Below are 26,546 nucleotides of genomic sequence, written 5' to 3'. Positions count from 1 at the left end.
GTGACATATTTAAAACTGTGATTCATTGTTTTATGCAATGCAGCTCATTTTTGCTTGTATTTATCGCAGCCTTGTCTTACAGACCACATAAGATAATGTAGCAGGCTACATTTGGCCCGTGGACTTTAGGTTGACAAATATGCATTAGGAGGGCATTGTGTATTATTTCGTGCCTCCTTGTAGCAAAACAACTCCATTGTTAAGAAAATATATATCTACTGATTTGAATAATCAAAATACATAATATATCATACAAATGTGCATTCCTTGACACTCGCGAGTCACGTAATCACTACGAGGGAGCTGAATGATTCCCTGCCACTTTGCTGCGATGGCTAGCCCAAGAACACAAAAAAACATGTTAAAAGTTGGGCAAAAAATATTATAAAAGTGCTGCAGTTTGATCACTTTGAATATTTTGTATTCATCCTTGTGTTTTTAGCACTTATTTTTGGTAGCACGACACAATACAGCAACGTCAAACAGTCTAATATTTTACCAAGTGTCCTTTTAATTTCCTAAGCCGCTCCCCGCTCCCCCTAAATAACACTCCAATTGTACATGAAGAAAATTACAAGTAAATGATTTCTAGGAATTTAAATTATTAAACATTCGAAGCGGACATATTCACCGTGACATAATTTTGTCATCACGTCACATGGCCAATAAACAGTGTATGTATGTATCGATTGCCAGGTTAGTTTGCGACATAGAATGAAATATATATTGATATTTAACGACATTAATATATTCACTCATTTCATATTCATTTCTTACATAAATAACTATATTACACAATATACATATATTTTATTACATTTCACAACTGTATTTTTTGAACAGTTTTTACTGTATTAGTTACTACTGTACTGTATACTTATTTATCCATTCATGTCTATAGTTGAAGTTAGTTTATGTATTTTATTGATAGTATTTGAATTTTCTGCTGTGATATCTCCCTGCAATTCCTATTAATACGTGAAGAAATAAATACACGTTTAATGAATTGTTGTAGTAAAAGTATTTTCAGAAATTCACGAATAAATAATACATAAACTAACTTAAACTCCAGACATGAAAATTTATGAAATGTAATAAAATATATGTATACTGTGTAATATAATTATATATGTCAGAAATGAATATGAATTGAGTGAATATACTAATGTAGGTAAATATCAATATATATTTTATTCTATGTCGCAAACTAACCTGGCAAGAGATAGATACAAACGCTGTTTATTGGCCACGTGACATGACGTAGATATATATATATATATATATATATATATATATATATATATATATGTATGTATATATAAAGACAACCATTGTGATATATCATGTTTCCATTGGAAGGTTTCCATTACAATTATTGTGCATCTTCTCTGCAGACTTCCTGAAGGCCCCAGAGGGCCACGGGCTCCGTGCGAAGTTCCCTCAGGTAGAAGGGACAGGTGAGCAGGTGGACAGCCATGGAGGGCGCTTCATTGAAGCGCCATCGCTCAACCGGGCAAAAGAGTGAGCTGAACTCCCAAACCTGAAGATCACAATGCATGACCAAAATTATGGATTTTTATAGGGTACTCAAATGTCTTATGCTAGCTACATCCATTAAAAAAACGGAAATAGATAAAGAAATAAAGAAATATTTTTATTTTTTTGTGTGTGTGCAAGTTGTTTTATGTCATATTTTCTTATATTGTATTGTATTATATCATATTGAACTATAATATACTTATTATACTGCATTATAATTCATTATATTATTCTGGATTGTATTATGTTAGATTATATTGCAATGAAGTATATTGTATTTCATTGAATGGTTTTATTGTAGGATGTTATATTATTTGATGTTTTATCATATTAAAATGTGTTTTTTTAGCATTTTATTTCAACATGGATATATTATACTGTTTATATCATATTAGAATATATTTTTATATGTATTTATGTTGTAGTCTATTGCATTGTATTACATGTTATTGTCTTTTATTATATTGTAATGCAATAGATAGTGTTGTGATATGTTGTATTGTATAACCAAATAATACATAATTTTGTTATAACCATCCATTATCCTTACAAATCATCCACACTAGTGTCGGGGGGTTGGTTGGACCTATCCCAGCCATCTTTGGGCAGCAGGCACCCTGAACCGATGCCAGTCAGCCAATGGGCACAAAGAGACAGATAACACGCTCACTCATACCCAAGGACAATTGATAGATCCGACATGACCAGTAAGCCTCGCCGACCATAGTTACGCTGGCCATGTATCACACGCGGAGCAAATAGAGCGACTCTTTAGTCGCTATTCCTGATAACATTTCTTCCTTATTGTGCAAACTATTCTCAAAAGATAGTAAAAACAGGTCTCCATTATTACATACAGTTATATTTAGGTCCCAATATCATGTGGTGAGAGACAGAACTGGAATAGCAGTGGAATTGAGCAAGCGTGTGGATATGAGAGTACTCGGTTGGTTTGGACACATGGAGAGGATGGATGAGGAGCGAATGTTGAAGAGGATTTACAAATCATAAGTAAATGGAAGGAGACCAAGAGGAAGGCCACGATTGACTTGGATGGATAGTGTTATGAGTGCACTGCAGGAAAGAGGTCTAAGTATAATCATACCTATCAACTTGTACGGTTTTGCCGTACAAAGTACGTTTATTATGCATTTTAAGACGTGTACGACGTACGAGAAAATCTGTACGGAAAAATGCGAATTTGTCAATTATGGGTACCATCCGGTATACACTGACTATCACGAAACGGCAAATCAATCAAGTCAAACGAGTTTGCCGCAGAAGCCTCTATTTCGGTATTGTTTTTTTTGTTGCAAACGAAGCGAGCCGTTTGATGTAGTGAAAGGAAGTCCGTCTCTTTTTAGAGAACCGGCTTTTTCAGCTCAACTCATTAAAGAGAGCCGGCTCTCAAACCGCTCACTTGCTTTTTTGATGCATTAAATTACGAATTAATATGTTGTATAAGTTAAGAAAAAAAGGAAGTATTAAATGAGAAAATTAAAAAAAGACAGGTTTGTGGTTATCCCTTTATTCAGTATATTATCAACAATAATTTAATACAGAAAATGAATTCATAATTTGAATAAGAAAATTTATTATTCTACTTAATTATATTTGCATGTATTTTTTCCTTCTACAGTGAACGTCCAATGTACTTAATTTTTTAACTTTTTTTATAATAAACCTCATTCGTGTCGAGCAACTCAGGATCTAACAACAAATTGTTAATTAACAATACATATGATATAACGAAACACATGCACAGTATAACATGTTAAACTACATAAATAAACACGTTTGAAAAAAAAATATGGTGTAAGATAATTTTGTAGTTTGTAAGGGAAACTACGACAGTTTGTAAGGGCATGGAGTTGTGGAGGTTGACAGGTATGTATAATGGAAGCTCGAGCTCTTGTTGGTGATAGGAATGAGTGGAGAGGTGTTGTGAAAGGATAGTGGGATGTTTGGACGCGTTCTAAGGGATGGGCAGGGCACCCGTATGATGCGGCAGGGGTAAACCAGTTAAAGCTGTTGGGCCCTGCTGTTGAACAGAAGAGTGTGTTGTGTCACCCTGACCCGAGAGACATGGCCGCTTTCTTGTGTCCCCTTTCATCTGAAGGGACGAAAGCATGACCAACTCGGGTCCCGAACTTGTTTGGGTGTTTAGGCATTTGGGTTGGCCATAGTCCAAAAATGTTTGTGTGTTCCTTTGGTACTTTTTTCCCTTTTTTATTATTTCTTTATTTTTGTATGTGTGTGTTTTGTTGTCGGTCACCCTTCCTGAGGGATATGACCAGGTTAGATAGTAGATATTTAGGTCATCAAGGTGTCTAAAGATGCTAATAACCTTTTAAGGGTTATTAGCACATTAAATTCACAAAACGAGTGCTTCCATCTCCACCAATTCTGAGTCTCCGGCGAGGAACTTAGTGAAACTACATAATGAGCCTCACAATCCCGATACACTGGATCACAAACTGAACATACTATTTTTCCCATAATTTACAAGTTTTACTTTAATTGCAAAATGCCTCGATGGCCTTGGGGGTATGGCTCTAGCCACCTCCCACTAGGGGGATATGGCTGTGGTAAATATATATATATATATACAGTATATATAACAAAATGCCTCCTTTGATTGTATTCCTTTTTCGCATATGCTGACGAAGGCGCAGTGATACTTCTATCACTGACAAGTAACCGACCCAATAGCAGCGTAATGAAAATAAAACTCTTACTGTAGAACAAATAACTTTGTTTCTGTTACCATCGATCCTATGCACGTTGAGTTCATCGTGAAGCTGCTAGCATGATATGCATTGAGTGATACAAAAAGGGGCAGGGCTATTGTCTGCTTTGCGTTCTGATTGGCTGAAAACAGGCACTGTCGGATCTATTAAGTGCGAGCCACCAATTAAACTGCCATGAGAGAGGAAACCCTCACAGGCACGGGAAGAACCTGCAAACTCCACACATTTTTTTAGTCTTGATTGTTTTCATTACCAAGCTGAAAACACACTGGATACAAGTAAGTTAAATAGGTTTAGAAATGTTTTTTTCTAAAAAGTTCAAAAATAAAAATATAATAAATTTGAAAAACGGTTATAGTTGTCAGAACCAGAACGGAAACAGGACCCACAAGTTTAATTGAAAGGGAGAGGAAGGGCTGCACGCAGGATCCAGAGTTCGCTGGGCTCGGGAAGCAAATCGCTCTTGTACTCGGATTGTGATCCGAACACGGAACTGGCGGTGTCAGGGGCGGAAAAATGGTTGGTAGCCGGGATTGGGAGCGCAAGACGTGGTCAGGGTCGGAAACGAGTCGAAAGCCAGAACGGGAGAGTAAACGTAGTCGGGAACAAAAAGGGGTCGTAAGCCGGGAGAGTGGACGTGATCGGGATCAAAATGGGTTGTAGCTGGAGAAGCACGGAGCAAAAACGGGACAGACGGGGGTCAGGGTCGAAAAAGGCTTGCCTTGTATACACGGAGATTTGCAGATGGACTGACAACAGGGGATTGACAGGACTAGGTTCAAATACTGACAGGGAGCCAAGAAGAATCCGCGGCAGTTGGCGCCAAATGAGCGGGCACAGCTAAGTCACATCAGTAATCACGACAATAGTACAGTATATCATATTTTATTTAAGTTACTGTACGATTTTATGATTTAATCTTTTAGTTCAAAAGTCCAGTTGATGTTGTGAAGAAATAATTTAAATAATCGGTGGAAAAATGAGCAACATTTTTTGTCCATTGTTTACTCTATTTTTTTATATGTATAATTCAGGTTAGGAAAGAAAACGTCAAACTTATTTACTTTTTTTTCTAATCATTTTTTTTAAATATACTTTTTTTAGAACATACATTAATAAACAAGAAACCTCCTTAGTTGGTTGGCTGTAGATATAAAAATTGTCCTCACCCTGTCAGTGCACTTTTTTTTTTTGTGTCCCCATTTCAAAAGGTTTTCCAACTTCGGTTCAGGATCACATTCTCAGCTGTCGGCCAGGTCAACTCTTGTTGTCAACATTTCCGTGAATGATTAACTATTTGGCATCACAAGCTTCTCATCGTGTGATCTATACATAAATAAACCGCATTTGCCCTTCAAATCTCATAAAGAAGCCCTGGCTGCACTTCAGTACGTTAATTTATCTCAGTGGTTCTCAAAAAGTGGGGCGGCGGGCAAGGTAACGGTGTTAGGGAATCAGAATACAAAAAAATGGAATTGTATTCCGTTACAGATACATAAAAATACGTCATCAAATTACAGATACATTTAGGTAAAATACAGATTTATTTGCAGGATTTAATTTCTATCCAAAATCATACTTACATGCACTTAAATACGAATTGTGTCATAATTCCAATTACTGATACGAGAGCGAGATTTTACCAGACGTCCACCAGACAGCACGCCGGTGAAGATGCTCGCCAGTGATGCGTTTGGTGGATTATATTTTTTTCTTTTTGTTATGTTGTAAAAATAATTAACTTAGTCCAGTAATAAAGAGCAGCAAGGCAGCACAGTGAGTAGCGTGTATGCGGCACAGTTCTGAGGTCATGGGATCAAACCTCCCTGTGTGGTGTTTGCATGTTCTCCCCGTGCTTGCGTGGCCTTCCTCCGGGCCCTCTGGTTTCCTCCCACATTCCAAAAACATACATGGCACTCCGGTTAAAACTACTGTACTGTATACTACGTGGTTACCACATTATCATGCTGATAAGACGCTTGAGGCTTTTCTGTAACGGAAATGTGCCGAAAGGTGTAGATCTGGCATGGACAAAGGTATAGTGTGATCACTTACATCGAGCAATAGTTGTTTTGTCCCCGTATCATATATTATTTCGCTTTCATTCGAAAAAAGATCGAAATACAACAAATTATGTTAGAAATACCAAAATAATACTACTGAAATACTACAAAACATATAATTACAGTGATATTAGACAGCTACTAAATAAATACCATGAAAATACTATTGTGGAATAACTTCAAAAACACGTTTACAGAAATATCACAACAGAAATGCTACAAAGATGGAACTACATTAACATTAAGAAAATACTAACGAGAAAATTGAAAACTAATACGATGGATATACTTCAAAAACACCTCTACAGAAATACTATAAAAGTACAAATACAGTAATACCACAATTCAAAATTACTTCTACTGAAAAGATACAACAGAAACGCTACATACGACATAAATACTACTAAAATACAACTACGGTAATACTGAAAAAAAAAAAAAAAAAAAAACTACAACTGTTGAAATACTACCAAATAAGAATACAGCAATTATACAAGAATACTACAGAAATACCACATAAATGCAACGAAAGTAAAATTACAAAAAAATCTAATAAATACAAAACTAATTCTATGGACCTTCTACAAAAACTCTACTATAGAAATACTACAAAAAAGCATACATGCACCTCTATGGAAATACCTTAAAAATACCTCTATGAAAAAAATACAAAAATCCTACAACAGTAAGACTACAAAATACTATTATAAAAATACTACCAAAAAAAAAACTACTGCAGAAATATTACAAAAATGAAACTACCGGAATACTCTACAACATAATTACAAAAAATAGAACTACATTAATACTACATAACTAAATATAAAATTGGGTGATTCAAGCAGGGACTTAGTATATTACGGTGCTTTAATAGTGAGTTTCAATACCAATTTGATGAAACTAATCTAATTAAAAATCGAAAATTAGGAAATATAACATAAAGATGTCTGCGTGTATACAGTATTTATTCAGAAATAAAAATGGAATAGGACTCTAGGATCGGCCCCTTGGCCACATTTTTTAACTCAATGCGGCTCGCCACTCCAAAAAGCTGCCCACCCCTGCTTCAGCGCATATCTTTAAGTATGAGCTAGCCAGTCCTAAATTAGTGACGTGACGAAATGCTCCCGGCATAGTTTGTATTGTTGCAGAAGCTCGCCAGGAGTCTGGCTTGTGTTTACAATGTGGCAGCTGTTTACATTTTCCATTTTTGGAGGGGACGGAAGGCTAGACTGATTTTTATTTTTCATCTCGAGATAATATTTTAAAAGTGAGGTGGTGATGCAGCAGAGTAGTTGGCTCCTCTGGAATCAGGAAGTAGGATTAGCAGTTAGCTCAGGCGACGCCATTAACATTAGCTTACAAGCGATACAAAGGGACGTTGAGGCCATGTTTCTCTATATCTTTCACCTGGAGATTATATTCAAATGTAGTTGAGGAGTGAGCTCACTTGGGGTCAGGAGGTAGGCTTAGCAGCTAGTTTAGGCAATGCTTCTAACATTAGGAACTAGCCTAGCCAACACCGCTCGCGTGAGCTAAAGAGCCATACGTGTGGAGATTAAGCCCTGACTGCTTTTTATTTTACATGATATCCAAATGTAGCAGATCAGTAAACTTGCCATATTAATGCTGATAAAATTAGGAGGTAATTTAGCCGACAACGCTAACATTAGCTAGCATAAACTACAAAGGGAAGTTGAGGCCAGGACATCGAAATAAGGTCATTAGTTTACCCTAAGCAAGACGATTTCAATAAATAAATAAAGTAAGATAAGAACCTCATTCTACTGATCTTATCAAAACTAAAATAGTGTGTTTATGTACAACGTATTTAATTAATGGAAATGTATGTTTTTCCACAGCTTTTGTATGAACATTCTAAGTAGACTTCCTGTTACCATTCAATTAAGACCTTGCGGCAAACGATGCTCTAGGCCAGCACTCTGAAACCTTTTTGACCCAAAGAGCCATAAAAGCAAAATTATTCTGATTGTTTAGGGGAACGAGAGAGACATGCTAAATATTTTAAGACAAAATTCAACAAAACCTCTGAACCTGTTCTCCAGACAAAAGCCAATTCTTCAGCACATTTTATTTCACTATGTGATGTGATTTGATGATTTGATTTATGAAATAATAATGATGCCATAGCCTGTGTCCCGTATCAGTACAATTATACCACTTAAAATTCATCTTGCTCCCACAGTAATTTAAGAGTGTTTGGGATTATTTTGACATTAATTTTTGTCCTAATCAAGGGTTTCAAAACAGGGTGCAAGTAAAGTTATTTTGTACAAATGTCAAAAATTCTGGAAACAAGGATACCAACATATTAACCTTTAGTGCAGACGGCACTGGGCGAGGAGGAGTGTGCACGCTATGTGTATAGCTCCGCCCATTCCTACTGCTCACCCAATCAAATTCATCTCTGTGTTTTGCAAGAGTTTCTGAGTGTTTAAAGTTTTGGGGGGACTTTTTTCTTTTTTATCATAAAGTGTCTCAACAGTCAACATAGATTTTTAATGAGCTTCCATAAAATGGATTATTTAGCAATTTATAGCCAAAACAGTTGGCGTGACACCCAGACTGTAAACTGTAGTTAAAAATGTGTCCTATATATACTGGACCGAACCCTTGCACAGTTGGTATTATGTTGGCTTGTCTGACAATCAGCCATAAAAAAACTTTCAGCTTATGTACTGACTCCAAGGCATTGGAATTTGTGAAAAGAGAAATATGTTCTCGATCACTGCTCAAGCAGTTGCTAGGTATCTCTCTGCAAGACCCGGGGACAATTGCAGCGCGCCAGAAGATAGGTTGATACTTCCACTTTAACGTGAAAGTTTAATATAAGTATAGCTCAAACAATTCTGCATTCATTTACCACTGAATAATTAATTAACTTTTATCCATCATTTTGTACTCAGATCCTAGTAAAGTAAAATTGAGTTTGAGACCCCTACTCTATGCCAAGTGCTTTGAAAAAAGGGGTTCTCATTTTTCAAGCACAATAACCTAACCCCACTGGCTACGAACCTTCTTTCGACACCTCCAAGACCTGCCCCCGTGGGAATAAGTCTTCTTCTCCCACTTGAGCGACACCATCCCTCGAGTCTGCAGCAAGGTGGCACACACTTCCCTCATGGAACGCGACACCTGGGACAACTGTGACAAACTAAATGTGTCGAGGTGTCTGGCCACACGCAGGAGGATCTCCAAGGGAAGTTGACTTAAAAGATCCTGCTGATGTGACGACACAATACCATCGAGAGGTTCCTGTTGGATGTATGGCCTAATCACCAGTTTGTCGATGCTGGGGTGGTATCGCACCTCAGCTGCTAAACCGTCCGGGCGAAACCTTGTCTGGGTGAAAGTGCATCCGAGGTAAGACAGGGGGCAATGTTGCAAGAACCAATCCCCAAGGCCGGCTTGGATGTCGGCGTGTGCATTTTTGAAGTGCGAAGGGTACTCATCACGGCGGAAGAAGAGTCCACATGTATGAGTAAAGGCCGAGCTGCTCTTGTTGTGCCGCCTTGTGACCGATTCCGTTTCCGTCCGAACGTGCAGGTGTTGCACTCGTCCTGAAATCACATCGGCTAACGACGCCTCGGCCAGGAAGGGCGCGGAATCAAAATCGTGCGTCTGTGTTCCTACGCTCACGTAAAGCCCGTCTGATGCTGTGCTCTGGGAAATAGGGTTCCCTTTGAATTCTTTCTCCAGACAGCACAGCAGCGTGGTGCTGGCCTCGTTGTTTTTTGGGAGAAGCTCGCACCCCAGGTCGGTTGTATCCACGCCCAGGTGTGCCACCTTGACCTTGAAACTGGGGTCTTTGAGGTGAAAACGCTTGGCTCGGTAGCTAAGGGGAACATTGAAGGACCTGACCGACTTGACTTCGATGGGTTCCAGACTCCCGTAAACAAAGTCTTTTTCCCGAGGGGTGCAAGCTGCCAGTTGTCCGAAGTTGATGAGCATAGCTCCGTTGTGCACCAGGTACATGTTATACTCGCCTAAGTTGGCCTCCTTCCTCAACTTCTCCAAGACGCCATCCTGCCAGGGGGCCAGGCCTGATATGTCATTCTCGCACAGGGAATGTTTGCTCAGGGGTGATTCGGTTCGCGTCTTCTGAGCTTCGTTTTGTCTGGTCTGTTCAGAGCCGTTTAGCTTCTTCTTGAATATTTCGGTCTTGCACGAGGAATGTTTGCTAGGTGGCTCAATATTTGGCTTTTGAGATTCATTTTTGCTGGTCTGCTTGCAACCGTTCATTTCTTTCTTGAATATTTTTTCCCTGGACTTGTAATTCTGTAGGCTTTCCCCATCCAGGTAGCAAGGTACCTCCTCTGCCGTCTCTGTGCAACTTTTCTGCGCACACCCACTGGTTGCTAAACGTGAATCGTCCAACGTGACTCTAACATTTAAATCTCCATAATCCAACAGTGTCAACTCGGGAAAAACCTTTCTCATCTTGATAGACTTGAACAGCAGGTCTTGATCCCTCAGTGCCAAAGCAACATCGAGTGGTAGTTCGCTTTGTTGGAAAACGTTCCTATAGAACGGTGAGTCATTGTCCTGGACGGGCCAGCGGTTCCATTCCTGAGAGCAGCTGACAGAGCTGGCAGGGCACACCTCCAGGTGGCTAGCTTGTCGGTGCCGGAGCATGTTTAGCGGGCAGCCGTAGCCGACATTGAGGCAAGGGACCTTTTGGTTGGGGCACAGAAGTCGGTGCTCTTCCTCCTTGCAGGCATGCATAGAGGCACCGCAGTCATTGGGGCATCGGACCACTGAGCAGCCCATGGAAGCCCGCGAGGACGCTTGGCAGTGGACGGCATAGCACTGCTCGCAGTGCTCGTGACGGACTGTTGGCATCCTCCTGAAAGACAAATCCGTTAGAGTGGTTCAGTTTCAGTAGTAAAAGAAGATCAAAGTACTTCGTGACTAAGCTGAAGTATTTGTGCTACTTTTAAACCCGGTCGCGTGGTTGCAATTGACTCATGCTAACACTGGTTGTTTTCGTCACCTTTAGCTCATTTGGGGCGAGTTTAACACAGAGTTACAGTAAGGGAGTTTTTACAATGGAGAGAGGAAAGGCACCCACTAAGAACTCGTCTCTGGGGTTAGCCTTACAATACATTAGGATCTACAATACCTCTTGCTCTAAATAGAGAAGCCTTTCGATTTTGTTGTTAAGTTTTATTAGACAATATAAAGACAATAAAGACCATTCATTTGTTTAAAATAAGCATGGTCCGTTGAGTAGGCTAACTCTTTGAACTCTTTGACTTGCTTACTTTGGCATACCAGGGTTTTAGCTACTACATTATGTATGCACCCAGTGTGAACTAATTATTTTGTGTTAGCATTAGAAATCTTAGTAGCGCCCCTGGAGTAGGCTAACTCTTTAATTGCTTGATTGGTTGCTAGCTAGTTTTACCCCCTACATCCTGCATGATTAATATGAACTTTGCACTGTGACATTTGGTAGGCGGTGGACAACTCTCCTTCCCACTGTTGCTTCAAACTAAAATTGCCCACATTTAAGTTGTTAATTCAAATCATGTACAATCTAAAAAAAAAAAAAGTCAAAAAAAAAAAAAAATAGAATGTGAAGATAAGGTACACTTTTTCACTTCTGGTCATTTATCAAATAATAACTTCAAGATTAAAGGATTTTATACATTTGACTATAAAGGATTTTATACAATTGACTACAAGTTACATATATTCGGTTTAATGCAATAAAGATATTAATTGACTGCTTTAGTGCAATGTACAGTAACAGATCAGGGCAGGCTGTTTTGGAATGCATAATGTTTTGTCTAGTACTTTTGATAACAGGACGCGCAGAATGTACCAGAAATCAAGGCGCTGTGTGGTGGGATTGTTGAGTGCAAACAACTGCTTGGCACGCCCATGGGAGAAGCCGAGACGCCATCTTGCGGGGAGACGTGAGCCAATAAGAGAAAGCTAAAGGAGTTCAGAAGGCTTCCCTCACACTCCAGTGTGACTTCAGCGTTCTCCTGTTTACACTTAGTTTTTCTGTTAGGAATAATAAACCTCCGCCCCTGTGTGAAAATGCCGGCCTTCCTGGTCATTTTTTTCTCAAGAAACGAGCGCGCATAATTGTTGGATGAATATAGGTCGTGTTTGGTTAATGGAGTCAGATACCTAATTGGAACGATTAGGAAAACGGTAAATTTTGATGATTACTTCCCAACAAGATGTACGCATGCCTATGCTAGCTAACTAGTTTGTAATATTTTCAGATAAACTTTAAAGCATTCTCATAGCTGGTAGATCTATCTGTTCTATCTGATCTACCGGTTTTTAATTACATTTAGTATTCTTAGTGAGCCGAATTATTTAGTTACTTGTCCACTTACTCTGGTCAATTAGTGTGCCAAAGCATTTAGCAATTTTTATTTCACGTACACATTTCTGTGCAGATTCTTCTTTAATCTTCAAGCAAAACAGCAAACGATGGGAGGTATTCTTCATGTATCTCAACTTGAAGCCACTGATTCAAAACATTATGAACCAAAATATGTAAAATGAAGCCAATTTTGTCATGTCATGTTTTATACATAGTTTTGAATGTCGCTACAATCAGGTGTTAGGAATCAGTTGTTTTTCATATGCAAACATTATACAGTAAAATAGTTCTTTTTTGTTGTTGCACTAACGAGCATGCACTACATCAAACCGCTCGCTTCGTTTGCAACAAAAAAAAAAAAACAATATTGAGATAGAGGATTCCGCAGCAAACTCGTTTGACCTGATTGATTTGCCGTTTCGTGATAGTCGGTGTATACCGGATGGTACCCATATGCTGCATGCAGTGATAGTACGTACAGTGAACAATTAGCATTGTTATATTAGGTTAAACAAAATGTACTTCTGAAATTTTTTATTTAGATTTTTCTAATTTAATAATACTATGATATTTTAAGTAGTTTTTGATTTCTCAATATCTAAAATCATTTGTGCTATATACTTTTTAAATGTTTTTTTTAATTAAAATGGTCATCATTAATCACATTATTTCCATAAAAAACGCAAAAGTGTAAATGTAGCTACATACCTACCTATCATGCTGACTGTTAATCAGTTAGCCATCTGGCAATAGGTTATTTAAGAGAGCAGTTAGCCAGCAAGTAATTGGGTTATTTACAGTTTATTACCTTTCTACCTTGTTTATTTCATATACATTACCTACCTATTTCATATACATTACCTACCTACCTACCCACCAATATTTTCAGTTCATGTTCTCTACTTACCTACCCACCAGCCTATAACGCTAACTGCTACCCAGTTAACCAGCATTAAGTTATTCACGATAGCACTTGGCCAGCTACCATTAAGTTAATCCTTAGTATCATCTTTCTACATTGTTTACTTTTATATACACTATCTTCCTCCCTCCCTACCTACATACTCACCGAAACCAGCCCAACCAGCGACCCAACCCACCTACCTATCTTGCTGACTGTTAAGCAGTTAACCAGCTGGCAATAGGTTATTCACAATAGCAGTAACTCAGCAAGCATTAGGTTACTGACGGTTCATCATCTTTTCTACCTTGTTTACTTCCATATCGTCTACCCACCTACCTGCCTACCTACCTACCTACCTACCTACCCACCTACCCAACCACCTTCCTAACAGTATCTCGATAACAAAATGCGAAGTGTGAATTTGTCGAAACAATTCAGCATCAAAAACATTAACAGTCATAGCAAAAAATTCTCACCTTTTGTTCTTGATTTGCTGTCACCTCGCTGGACTGACCTCTTGCACAGTGTCTGCCCTTTATAAATAGACCGCCCCGGACCCGGGTAGGTGGGTCCTGACAGAGCCCGATTGTCACAGATTCTCAGGAGGGCCAAGGTCAAGTTACCGGCTCTCATTTCGTGTGTGATAAGCCTGTCACTAAGCACTTCACTCTCGCTTTGAATGCTGGCACCCAAGTGAAATTTTATTCATCTCATTCTTGGGATACAGTGGAAGACTTTTTCCCCTCACATTTCCAAAACAGGTTTCTTCATAGGAATAATTTGTATTTTATTTTTTTGTATTCAAACGAGGAAGGCTGGACGGAGGCTGAGTGGTTAGCATATCTGCGGCAAAGTTCTGAGGTCATGGGATCAAATCCTCCTGTGCGGAGTTTGCATGTTCTCCCTGTGCTTGTGTGGGCTTCCTCCTGGCTCTCCGGTTTCCTCCCACATTTCAAAAACATGCATATCAGGTTAATTGTTGCCCTGAACTGGTTGCCCTGCGACTGGCTGGCAACCAGCTCAGGGTGTCCCCTGCCCACAGCCCAAAGATAGCTGGGATGGGCTGCAGCACCCCCGCTACCCTACTGAGAATAAGCGGTGCAAAAAATGGATGGGTATTTAAAGGAGTGAATATAGACATGTGAAATTATGGTTGTACGTGATGAACAGACGTGTCTGAGGGGGTTTAACACTGGATTAATACAGTAGTTCCAGTATTATTTCATATACTTTACCTACCTACCTACATACCCTAATTACCTAGCTACCCACCTACCTAATTACCTCCCTATAGTGCCATGCAAAATTATTTGCCACCTTCCTGAACTCTGTGGTCATTGAATATTTATCACTCACAAAGGTTTCAAATCATCAAACCAATTGTAATTTAAGAGACAACCCAATGAAATACAAAATGCAGTTTTGAAATGTTGATTCCATTTATCAAGGCACAGATAAAAATACAGTAAATGCTTGTACTACTGATTTTCCACTAGAGGACAGTGTCTCACCATTAAAAGAAATGAGAGTGCCAGACTGCTTTTCCTCGTGCGATTTTATTTTTTTGCCGTTAAGATTCTGTAGGCAATTTATTTAATAGGTTATTTAGAGTATGGTGAAGAAAATAAAAACACAATGTAGCTGTTTCCAGTACTGCTTCAGTTCCTTAAAAAAAGATACAATTTCAAATTCAAAATTGTCAAATTCAAAATTGTCCTTAAGTGTGAATGAGCGAGCGAATTGTCTGTCCTTGTGTGCCCTGCGACTGTCTGGCAACCACTTCAGGGTGTCCCCTGCCCACTGCCCGAAGATAGCTGGGATAGGCTCCAGCACCCCTGCGACCCTACTGAGGATAAGCGGTGCGGATAATGGATGGATGGATATTCATTGTTAAAAACAAAATGTTGCCATTGACGCTAAATGGAATCAGACAATGGCTTTCTACTGTATTTTACTGATTATTTTTGTGTTTTGATTAATTGTAAATTTGTTAATTGTTGGGCCCTCATTTTTTACGTAGGGACACTCGTACTAATCTCCTTTTTGGAGCAATAGTTAAATTTTGATGAAGAGGGAAGAGACAACAATGTAGTATTAGTAAACATGATCTTGAATACAACTTTGATCAAAACGTGACATAAAAATAGATTATTGTTTCCATTATTTTTCCATTGCTTAAAACGAGGATACGAGCCCTAATAATTAAATAAAACATATTTCTATTACAGTTATTGTTCATTTCTTTCATTTTAAAATTATATTTTTTACCTTCCTATTTAGGGCAGAAGTTCAATTTTGAAGGACAACTGAAAGGCTAAACATATTGCAAGTGACCCTTAACGCTGAGACTTTAAGGTATATTATTTAATATTTGACCACTAGATATCACTCTATCGTCCAGTGCGATTGGAAACAAGTCCTACAAAGCAAAATGAAAACAGACTAACAACGGAGAGTCCAATGACCAAACAGTAGCCTTTAAATTTAGCAGGCCAGCCCTGTTAGCATAGCCTTGTCAGAATGCTCTCCACCATGCTATCCTATTGTCACAAAATTCACCCAAATACTGAAATAAGTCTGTCTTTTTTGTTACAACTTCATTCAGTACTCATTTATCCCTAGAGAAAGTGAGTGATATATGTTTAAACCAGTTTAATTCGTGAAAGAAAACAGCTACTGTTGTATGCAACCACTCCAAAAAATTGTGTTTTTGGCTATTAATTCGAAAGACTATACTCTAATGCAGATTTTTAAACCGATTTATATTGAACAATTTGGTTTTCAGTACTCCCCAAATTAAAACACCAAGTTTACAACGTTGTCAAATTTGTAAGCGAACCTATGTTTTGGTTTTAGTGGAAAAACCACACCACCTGATGAGTTATTTCAAGCTCCTGTGTTGGAGAAATAATCACTCACCCAGTTTACTTGGGATCCAAAGCAGAAAGTAAATTAATATTAGAATTTTTCTTAAAAAAAAAAAAAAAACTTTTGGGGGTCTGTCATTCAATGCCATAACACTAATTTCCTTGACCAGAAATATAACATTGAAACACATGTCAATCTCAACAGACCGTCACAACAAACAATAGGATGTAAGTCCTTTATTGTCATACAAGTTCAGATAAATTAGAGGGCTTCTCTTTTTAGTGCAATATAAAACAAAATAGGGCGGCACGGCAGCACAGTGGTTAGCACGTGTGCAGCACAGTTCTGAGGTCATGGGATCAAACCCTCCTGTGTGGAGTTTGCATGTTCTTCCCATGCTTGCATGGGTTTCCTCCGGGAACTCCGGTTTTCCCCTGCATTCAAAAAATATGCACGTCAGGTTTATTGGCTGGTTCAAATTGTCCCTAGGTGTGAATGAGGAAGTGAATTGTTGTCTGTCTCAGTGTGCCCTGCGACTGGCTGGCAACCAGTTCAGGGTGTCCCCTGCCCACTGCCCAAGATAGCTGGGGTGGGTTTTTTTTCTTACAGTGATGTGATGTACTCGTATAATTTACTTTCTTTTAATGCATAAAGAGTGTATTACATATCCAGTGTTAGGAATAACAGCGTTGAGAATAATGCCGTAACGTCATTATTTTTTCAGCATCGGGGTAATCTAACTAATTACTCTTTCCACCGTTACAACGCTGTTTTCGTTACTGTCTGTGTAACGAAAACAGCAAGTTGGGGGCCAGTTCCCTTCGAGACGCTTTTTTTTTCGAGGGTGATTGGTCGGAATGCTTTTTTTCCCCGATATTCTGTGTTGACGAATTTGTTGAGCATTTTGTTGTTTTTTTTTCTTTTTGAATGTATGGATATTTGAATTTATGTTTTGTGTTTTGGGGCGGCAGTAGCTCAGGAGGTAGAGCGCCCGTCTTGGGATTAAGGGATCCCAGTTCGAATCCCGGCTCGTCTGTGTTACATGTCGAAGTGTCCTTGGGTAAGACACTAAACCCCTAATACCCCCAATAAGCAGGTTAGCACCTTAATGGCTGCAAGGCCGCTATTGGGAAATGTGAGGCACATTGTAAAGCGCTTTGGGAAGTCATTGACTTGAAAAGCGCTATATAAATGCAGATCATTTCATTTTCATTGTTAAAGTTTAAGTGTTAATTTTGGTTCATTTTTCCACTTTTTAAGTGATTCATAATAATAATAATAATACATGATAAATTATCAGTATTAATAATACTGTATATGGAGTGGTCAGCGCATCTGCGGCACAGTTCTTAGGTCATGGGATCAAATCCAGCTACCAGCCTTTCTGTGTTGAGTTTTCATGCTCTCCCCGTGCTTGCGTGGGCTTCCTCCAGGCACTCCGGTTTCCTCCCACATTCCAAAAACATGCATGTCAGATAAATTGTCAGGTACACACAGTCCCTAGGTGTGAATGAGGGATTGCGTTGTCTGTCTCTATGTGCCCTGCAAATAGGCTGCCAACTAGTTGAGGGTATCACCTGCCCATTTCCCGAGGACATCTGGGATAGGCTCCAGCACCCCCGCGGCCCTACTGAGGATAAGCGGTGCGGATAATGGATGGGGGGATGGATTAAACAACAAAAACAACCTAAGAAGCCATTTCGGAGCCCAAAGAGCTGTCTCTTTTTGTGAGGCAAGCTGAGGACGCCGGTTCTCTAAAAAGAGTCAGAATTCCTAGCTCAACAATGGACCATTCGAGTTAGATTTGTTGCATATTCTTTTCTTCAAAACACAAACACACAATACTCTTACCGATGGGGCGACTCAATGCTTTGAGCGAAGACCCAAAATATTTCTTCATGGTAGTGTCTCATTGCAGACGAAACGGGAGCTTCGCCTAACACATAGCGAGTTTCGGTCGCTTTGAGTGTCCATAGCAGCAATACCCGAGACAAACATGGCGGCGACTTCTGGACAGCGATTCAACCAACTAAACGAAATACAATTTCTCAACCTATGATTTTTTGGGGGTGAAAAGGAACATTGGTATGATGGTTTATGTATTTTTGCTAGGTATTCAAATCAAATGTTTTCTTTTTATGAATGAAAAAAAAGTTTTTGTAAATAATATAAACCGCCCCTTTAAAGAAGTATTAAAACCAGTTTTAGTAACTCATTCTCCAGATTAAAAAAATGTTAGCTTCTAAATTGCTTTATGTTTTGATGACAATTAATAATATTAATTAACGGCACGCTTGTATGTGTGGGTGACATTATTATTTATGACTTCATAATGGCGGCAATGTTTTAATGTTTAAATCATAATTCAAGAATGTTCAGACAATACCTCAGACTAACAAAATATATTCTATTTTTTCAACCTTATGATAGAGTGATTCTAATGGAATCTTATCAACCTTTTCCATCCATCCGAAACTTATTCGGAAATTCATGTAATAGACATTAAATAGATATTAACATGTGCTGATGTTAACGCAATCAAATAATAATTCTGTGCCTAACATCCGTCTCCAGTGGTAATATAATTAATTTCCACGGTCATTGCTCTCGGAACACGACAGTACTAAAGAGGGATCTTTCAAAACCATTAACCCCTTACAGCTCCTGTACATCCATCCATCCATTATCTTCACCGCTTATCCTCAGTAGGGTCGCTGGGGTGTTGGAGCCCACCCCAGCTATCTTTGGGCAGTGGGCAGGAGACACCCTGAACTGGTTGCCAGCCAGTCGCAGGGCACACAGAGACAGACAACCATTCACTCCCTCATTCACACCGAAGGACAATTTGAACCAGCCAATAAACCTGACGTCCATGTTTTTGGAATGTGGGAGGAAACCGGAGTTCCCGGAGGAAACCCACGCAAGCACGGGGAGAACATGCAAACTCCACACAGGAGGGTTTGATTCCACGACCTCAGAAATGTGCTGCACACGTGCTAACCACTGTGCTGCCGTGCTGCCCCGTTCCTGTACAATTAGTCTGAAATCCCAATTCAGGACGTACCCGAAGGAAATTGAGGGCTGTTCTTGAACCGTTTTAAGAAAATGGACTCTTTTGAAAGACAACACTCTCAAACTTTGCCCCAAACTGTAATAATTACTGTAAGTGCTACTAAAATTGAGTAATCTGAGTTGGAACACACAGAAATTGAACGGTTTTCATCTCCGCCTGATTTTTTTTTTTTCTGCAATCAGATGCTGGAAAAAAAGGTGAGACAATAGCTTTAATTCTTACCTAGAACCTTGTCAAATTTGATCACAACCTGAGTTACTAAACATTGTTTTTACATATCTTTCTAATGGTAGGTATGAGCGTTTCCAAAAGTGGCTGTTTGGAGACGACCAGTTCACAACCCTTTACTTTGGCCAAATTTGAGACATTGTGAAAAATTTGTAAATGCTCGAATTCTCTTACTAGAAGTGAATCCATGATTGTGCACACTTGCACGTAAAAATGGATTCATAGCCTCAAGAGGTAGAGCGCTCGTCTTGAAATCAAGAGGTCGCAGGTCCGATTCCCGGCTCCCCCGTTGCTGTTAGTTAGTTAGTGTGTAAAAGGGAAAAAGTCTGAAGCACATTGTAAAGCGCTTTTGGGAGGTCTTCATTGACTTGAAAAGCGCTAGATAACTTTAAATGAATTACGATTGGCTTTGTGCACGTTTACCTTGGGTTCTGATTTGATTACAAACAGTAAATGTATCCTATTCATTGGCTTACCAATGTGTCAATCTTCATTTAAATCGGTCACTAACAGTTTTTAGGCTCAATTGATCATGAGTTTCTTTTTTTTTCTCATAAGTTGCAACAGGTCCATAAAAAAAGCTTGTAATTGGCCAAGAGCTGTGTCAATCAAAAGGTCATAAGCTAACGGTATTGAAAATAATCTGACAAGTCTGTTCATTTTTAAAAGGCAGCAATGAAGCCAAACAGACATATTTCATCGTCAAACAATGCAGATTTTTCAGATCTGTCTGCATTATGGTGTGTTTTGGGGGAAATATTTTATTCAGTTGGATTCACTGGACCTACTTGAATGTAACCACAACATATTTGCGGGAAATAGTGTCATGAGTAAAAGTTCCTAGCGCATTTGGGTGAGCTTTCCCATATTTTGTGGTTTTCGGGTATCTTGTTTCAGAATGATCATGATGATTTTCTGATGAGTATGTTTTAAAATGACCATCATATCTTAAATTCCAAGTGTTTAAGCTTTGAAATGATATGTGGCATGGCATATTTCAGTGACTGGTGACAGTGTGAAGACACGACTTCATCAACGTTCCAACGGCCCGCCGTTAAGGGGTTGTGTAAGCCCATTAAAGGGTAGTCTGAATTATTTGACCACTACATACCTCTGTATTGTTGATTGTAATGAAACGAATGCTAAAAAGCGCAAAGTGGAATTCAAACTACAGAGAATCAAAGTGATCAAAACAAAACATTTAACTTTTATATTTTTGCCCAGCCTTTTTGATACTTTTGGGTACCTGTAGCAGCATGATGGCAGACAGTTATGTCAGCGGTCCTAGTCTAGGTCATTTAATGTAAAATAATAACAAATTTCTTGACCTATGAGCAATGTGCCTTCTAATTTTCCACGGGTCTGAGCAACGCTTGAAACAACAGTGAGCAACAGCGACCCCAAGTGTGGCAAGATAATTAATTATCAAACATGTCCAAAACTTGACATCAAGTTACATTTTGCTGAGTTTCCAGCAATGCAAAATTATTTTTCTCTTTTGAATGATTTGACTCATATACTATTGCAAAGGTTGTACGGCCTACAAACGTCGTTTGTTCTTACAATTATTTCACAAGATATCCATTTCTTTTTATTTCCTGATATATTTTGTCGCATAATATTAACATTATTGCGGGCTTATTTAGTCGGTTGTAAGATACAGAACTGTACTTAATCACATATTTTAGTGAAGTACAATGTTGGCAACAAGATTTACATGATATAATTGGAAATTATTTGAATGCAACACAAACTTTTTCTTCTTTTTTCCGTGTTTTTTTTCTACTTTTTTAAAAATTCCTTTAAGAAAAATCTCATTGTGTTTTTTTTTTCCCCTGAGCTGTTACTTTTTTATTTTTGTTCTTTATTCACTTTTTTTCCTAAATTTCTTTCTTTCCTTTTTTCTGGATTTTTTTCTAAATTTTTCCTTCTTTTTTTTCTTCCTTTTGTTTTTTTTTTCTCAGCTTTTCACTACTTTTTCATTTTGGTATTTTTTTCTTTTTTGTTCTATTCCCCCCTTCCTTTAAGTCATTTTGTGCATAATTTTACATAATATTTAGTCATGTTGGGATTAAAGAAGCAAAAACAACCTGAATAGCCTTTTAGTGAGCTGAGCCGAAGAAGCTGGTTCTCGACAAACTAACTTTACTCAACTTCGTTCTACTTCGACTCGACTTCAAAATACCGCATTTAGGACACAACGTCAGGGGAACCCTTGTATTCTTACCTTCATGCACTGTAACTTTGACTTAAGTCGCTTCTTAGTTAGTAATTTTGAGCCCTCATTTTTGTGCGCTGGCTAGAATTTCTTGTGCGCTGAGAATGTGCGAGCAGTGCGCAACTGCGCAGCTTAGAGGGAACACTGTTATGAGTATTCAAAAAATAAACGCCTATTCGATATTTCATGTATTTTATCTTATTCAAATCTATAACTGTTATCTGATTAAAAAAAATCTTACCACTAGGTGGCACTAAACCTACACGATGTGTCACGCGTGTAATAGACAACCTTTAAATGTATTTAATATCTTGATAAATAAAATAAATACATGATAAGAAAAAAATGCAAATTTAGAAAAAAAGATAACAGATTTCTTGAGCCTACGGCGGCATGGGGGCTGGGTGGTTAGCTCGCAACCCCTCGGTGCGGAGGTCCAGGTTGTAATTCCAGATGCTGCAGGCTACTCGTATGGAGTTTGCATGTTCTCACCATTCGTGCGTGAGTTTCCTCTGGGCACTTTGGTTTCCTCCCGCATTCCAAAGACTTGCATGTCAGTTTAATCGGCCGGTCCAAGTTGTCCCTAGGTGTGAATGAGCGCATGTATTGTCTGTCTTTGTGCGCCCTGTGACTGGCTAGCAACCGGTTCAGGGTGTCCCCTGCCCACTCCCCAAAGTTGACGGGGATGGGTGCCAGCTCCCCCATAACCCTACTGAGGATAAACTATGCAGAAAATGGATGGATGGGTGGATGGATGACTGACCTTTGAGTATTTTTCTAAATGATATTATATTCAAGTATTTTTGCTTATTTTTTGACATGTAGGAGCTACTAAACAATATTCACTGCCTTTTTTCCTCTAAAAAGTTATACTTTAAATGAGCAAATATAATCAGCAAGTGGAAAAAAATCCTTTACAGCTTTCTCTTTCTTTCTGTCCTTTCTTTCTTTCTTTATTAAGTAAAATAACATATTTAAAATTATTTTTTATTATACTTTTATATATTTCCTTAAAAAAGAACAAAAATAAGTACAATGAGCAATCTGCAGTGGAACTACATTTTTTTTTACTATGCTTTAACTTTTTCATAGTAAAATAACAACATATTTGAAATTAGTAAGAAAGTAAGAAAATATTTAAATTCATCAAGACTTTTACTATACAGTGTCATTGTCTTATTTTCCAACAAATTAAAAAAATATGAGAATTTTATCTCGGTTATATTTTTTTCAAATGAAATAGGAAAATATTTCAGCAATATTTTTACTATATGTGTCTTTTGTTTCTTATAGAAAAATAACAAAGATTAAATTTAGTAAAAACTATTTACTAGGTGGACAACAATGTTTCACTATGTCCTTACTTGATATGGCGACTGCGCATGGATACATGCTTGCGGCGAGCTCTCCAGCTAATCTTCTATTTATTGCCGTTCTCTTGTCTTTTTTGCTTTCACTTTTGGACACATGTGTGGCCAAAAACACTTACAGTAGGGACGAACTTATTCGGTTGGGTGGGCGTCTAAATTTCGATTATTCGGGCACTTTTTATACCGCCCATGATATACCGAGCGAACTTCAAAGAGACCCGGCATCCTTGTGGACAACTATTCCTCTTAAAAAACGGCGGCGGCGGCCCCGTAAAGAAAGAAAGCAGAAACGTGGTTGCCGTGCAGGTAGATGTGTGAAGCGTGTGAAGTCCAAGCAGCAAGATGGACGCGAGGATGTAACTATTTCCACCATTCATTCCTCGCCGGACAACCGACGCTTTGAACTCAGCGCTCACGAGCGGCCACAACGCCGGGAGCTTTTGAAGATCTCGACAAAGACTACAAAGAGTTCAGCTAAGTCAAATGATTCAGCAAAGCTGAAATTTGGTCTGTTAAATATTAGATCGCTTGCTCCAAAAGCTTTACTTGTTGATAACATTATTCGTGATTATAAACTTAACTGTATGGGTCTTTGTGAAACGTGGTTACGCCCGGATGAGCACTTAGCGCTAAATTATGCCTCTCCCCCAGACTACGAGAGTAGTCATATAGCACGCACGCTGAAAAGAGGTGGTGGTGTTGCGCTAATCTCTGAAAAATCGCTCAAATTTAATACACGTACCTCTAATAATTACAAAACGTTTGAGGCTCTTGTGATGCGGTCCCCTCAATTGTCAATTGATGTAATAACTATCTATCGCGCACCTGGGCCATACACAACTTTCTTAGACGAATTTGCTGAACTTTTGTCTGAACTAGTAACCTATGCAGACAAAATTATAATTATGGGAGACTTTAACATTCATATGAACTCCCCACACAGTTCACTTACTATTGCGTTTAGTTCTCTAATTGATGCATTTGGTTTTACTCAACTGGTTGACTTGCCAACCCATAAAAATGGGAACACGCTAGACTTGATTCTGACTCGAGGAGTTTTAACCTCAAACATTATGGTGCTACCGTGTACTACTGTTATCTCTGATCATTATTTAGTGACATTTGAGGTGCTAACTAAATGTAAAGTTAATAAAGCTGAGGGATCTAGCGGACGCAATATAAGCACTGGCACAGTTTCTGAGCTCTTTGAACTCCTTCCTGGAGCAGTTGCGTCCTTTCCTAAATACAATGGCTCGATTGACTCACTCATGAATGAGTTCAATACCACCCTGACTAGTGTGCTGGATTCAATAGCGCCCATAAAACTAAAATCACGTCCTAAAAGACGCACACCTTGGTTTACTGAGGAAACTAGAACCCTTAAAAAAGAATGCAGGAAATGGGAGAGAAAATGGCGCGCTACCAAGCTTGAGGTTTTCCATCAAACCTGGTGTGACAGCTTGTTAAAGTATAAAGCGGCCCTTGCCTCTGCAAAATCGGCCTACCTTTCGAAGGTGATTGCGTCTCAAAAGAACAACCCCAAAGCCCTTTTTGACACTGTAGCATCGCTTACAAGGCAACAGCCTATCGCAGACAGTTCGACACACTCTGCTCAGGACTTAATGGTCTTCTTCACTAAGAAGATTCAATGCATACAGGAAGAAATTGCAAAAGATATTGTTAGTACCACACGTATTAAAGGACTGAAATTTACAGATGCACGACAGGGTGGCTGCCCTGGGAAAATGGCCGGTTTTAGTGAACTGTCACTTGATGATCTCAAACAAGTGGTGAATGCGGCCAAACCGACAACTTGCCAGTTCGACCCGCTCCCAGGTTCACTTATTAAAAGTCTTTTTAGCGTCCTTGGGCCTTCAGTTCTAAATATTATAAATACATCACTCTCCTCAGGTGTAGTTCCAGCAGCTTTTAAGTCCGCCGTTATTAAACCCACACTGAAACGACCCAACCTTGATCCAGAAATATTAAGTAATTACAGACCTGTGTCAAACCTACCTTTCCTCTCTAAAGTACTCGAAAGAGTAGTGGCACAGCAGCTGAATGCTTTCATATCGGAGAATAACCTTTTTGAATCCATGCAATCAGGATTCAGGGCTAACCACTCTACTGAGACAGCTCTGATCAAGGTAACAAATGATCTCCTAATGTCAATGGATTCTGGCGCTTCATCACTTTTGCTGCTGCTGGATCTTAGTGCTGCTTTTGACACAGTGCGCCACAATATCCTACTAGAACGGTTGGAAAAATGGATTGGTCTCTCAGGAGCTGTCCTCTCGTGGTTCAAATCCTACCTCTCAGATAGGACACACTGTGTTAAATATGGTGAAACGACATCTGAGCCCTTTAATGTTACCTGCGGTGTTCCGCAGGGTTCAGTGCTCGGCCCCCTACTTTTCAACATTTACATGCTTCCGTTAGGTGATATTATTCGCAAGTACAACATCAGCTTCCATTGCTATGCAGACGACACTCAACTATATCTTCCGTTGGAGGAATCTTCCACACTAAACTGTGGAAATTTGGAGGCCTGTCTCACTGAGATAAAAGAGTGGATGTCACTCAACTTCTTGCGTCTTAACTCTGAAAAGACTGAAATGTTAGTCATTGGTCCTTCTAAATGCCGGGACTTATTCTCAAAAACTGCTGTGAACATTGACAAATGTCACATCACACAGAGTGACTCAGTTAAAAATTTAGGTGTCATATTTGACCCTGAACTATCCTTTGAGATGCATGTAAAACAAATTACTAGAACTGCCTTCTTCCATCTTCGCAACATTGCTAAAATCCGTTCAATACTGTCTCAGTCTGATGCGGAAACATTAATTCATGCATTTGTTACCTCCCGTCTCGATTACTGCAATGCACTACTCTCCGGTCTCCCGAAGTCCAGAATCAAGTCTCTTCAGCTAGTACAAAATGCCGCAGCGAGGCTCTTAACCAGGACAAAAAAGTACGATCACATAACACCGATTTTGGCTAACCTGCATTGGCTCCCAGTTAGCCAAAGATGTGACTTCAAAGTTCTCTTAGTATTGTACAAAATCATACATGGACTTGCTCCCTCTTATCTTTCAGATCTGATCTGCCACTATGTCCCGGGCCGAAGCCTACGATCTGAGAGTGCTGGTCTTCTGATGATCCC

The 26,546-nt window shown here is 39.1% G+C and overlaps 1 protein-coding gene across 1 annotated transcript; it reads right to left on the bottom strand.

Annotated features, from left to right (window-relative positions):
- Positions 1-1,372: 1,372 nt before the first annotated feature.
- Positions 1,373-11,215, bottom strand: LOC148357563 (F-box only protein 40). The gene is made up of 3 exons (XM_088346080.1): positions 10,575-11,215; positions 9,389-10,490; positions 1,373-1,540 (listed from the first exon to the last, which is right to left on the bottom strand). The coding sequence occupies exons 1-3, from the start codon at positions 11,213-11,215 to the stop codon at positions 1,373-1,375; spliced, it is 1,911 nt and encodes a 636-aa protein (XP_088202206.1).
- Positions 11,216-26,546: the final 15,331 nt, after the last annotated feature.

The sequence above is a fragment of the Urocampus carinirostris genome, chromosome 10 (assembly GCF_059441175.1).
Source record: "Urocampus carinirostris isolate Australia breed hairy pipefish chromosome 10, RoL_Ucar_1.0, whole genome shotgun sequence".
Lineage (NCBI taxonomy): Eukaryota > Metazoa > Chordata > Actinopteri > Syngnathiformes > Syngnathidae > Urocampus > Urocampus carinirostris.
Note: the sequence above shows the minus strand (reverse complement) of the source record. Positions and strands in the feature narration are given on the sequence as shown.

Excerpts from the sequence above, each read along its gene's own strand:
- LOC148357563 (XM_088346080.1), bottom strand. The coding sequence starts at position 11,215 with ATGCCAACAGTCCGTCACGAGCACTGCGAGCAGTGCTATGCCGTCCAC. Across the intron at positions 10,491-10,574 it reads AGCAAAAATGAATCTCAAAA|ACAAAACGAAGCTCAGAAGA; the intron begins GCCAAATATTGA and ends TGAACAGACCAG. Across the intron at positions 1,541-9,388 it reads CTTGGAGGTGTCGAAAGAAG|GTTTGGGAGTTCAGCTCACT; the intron begins GTTCGTAGCCAG and ends TGTGATCTTCAG.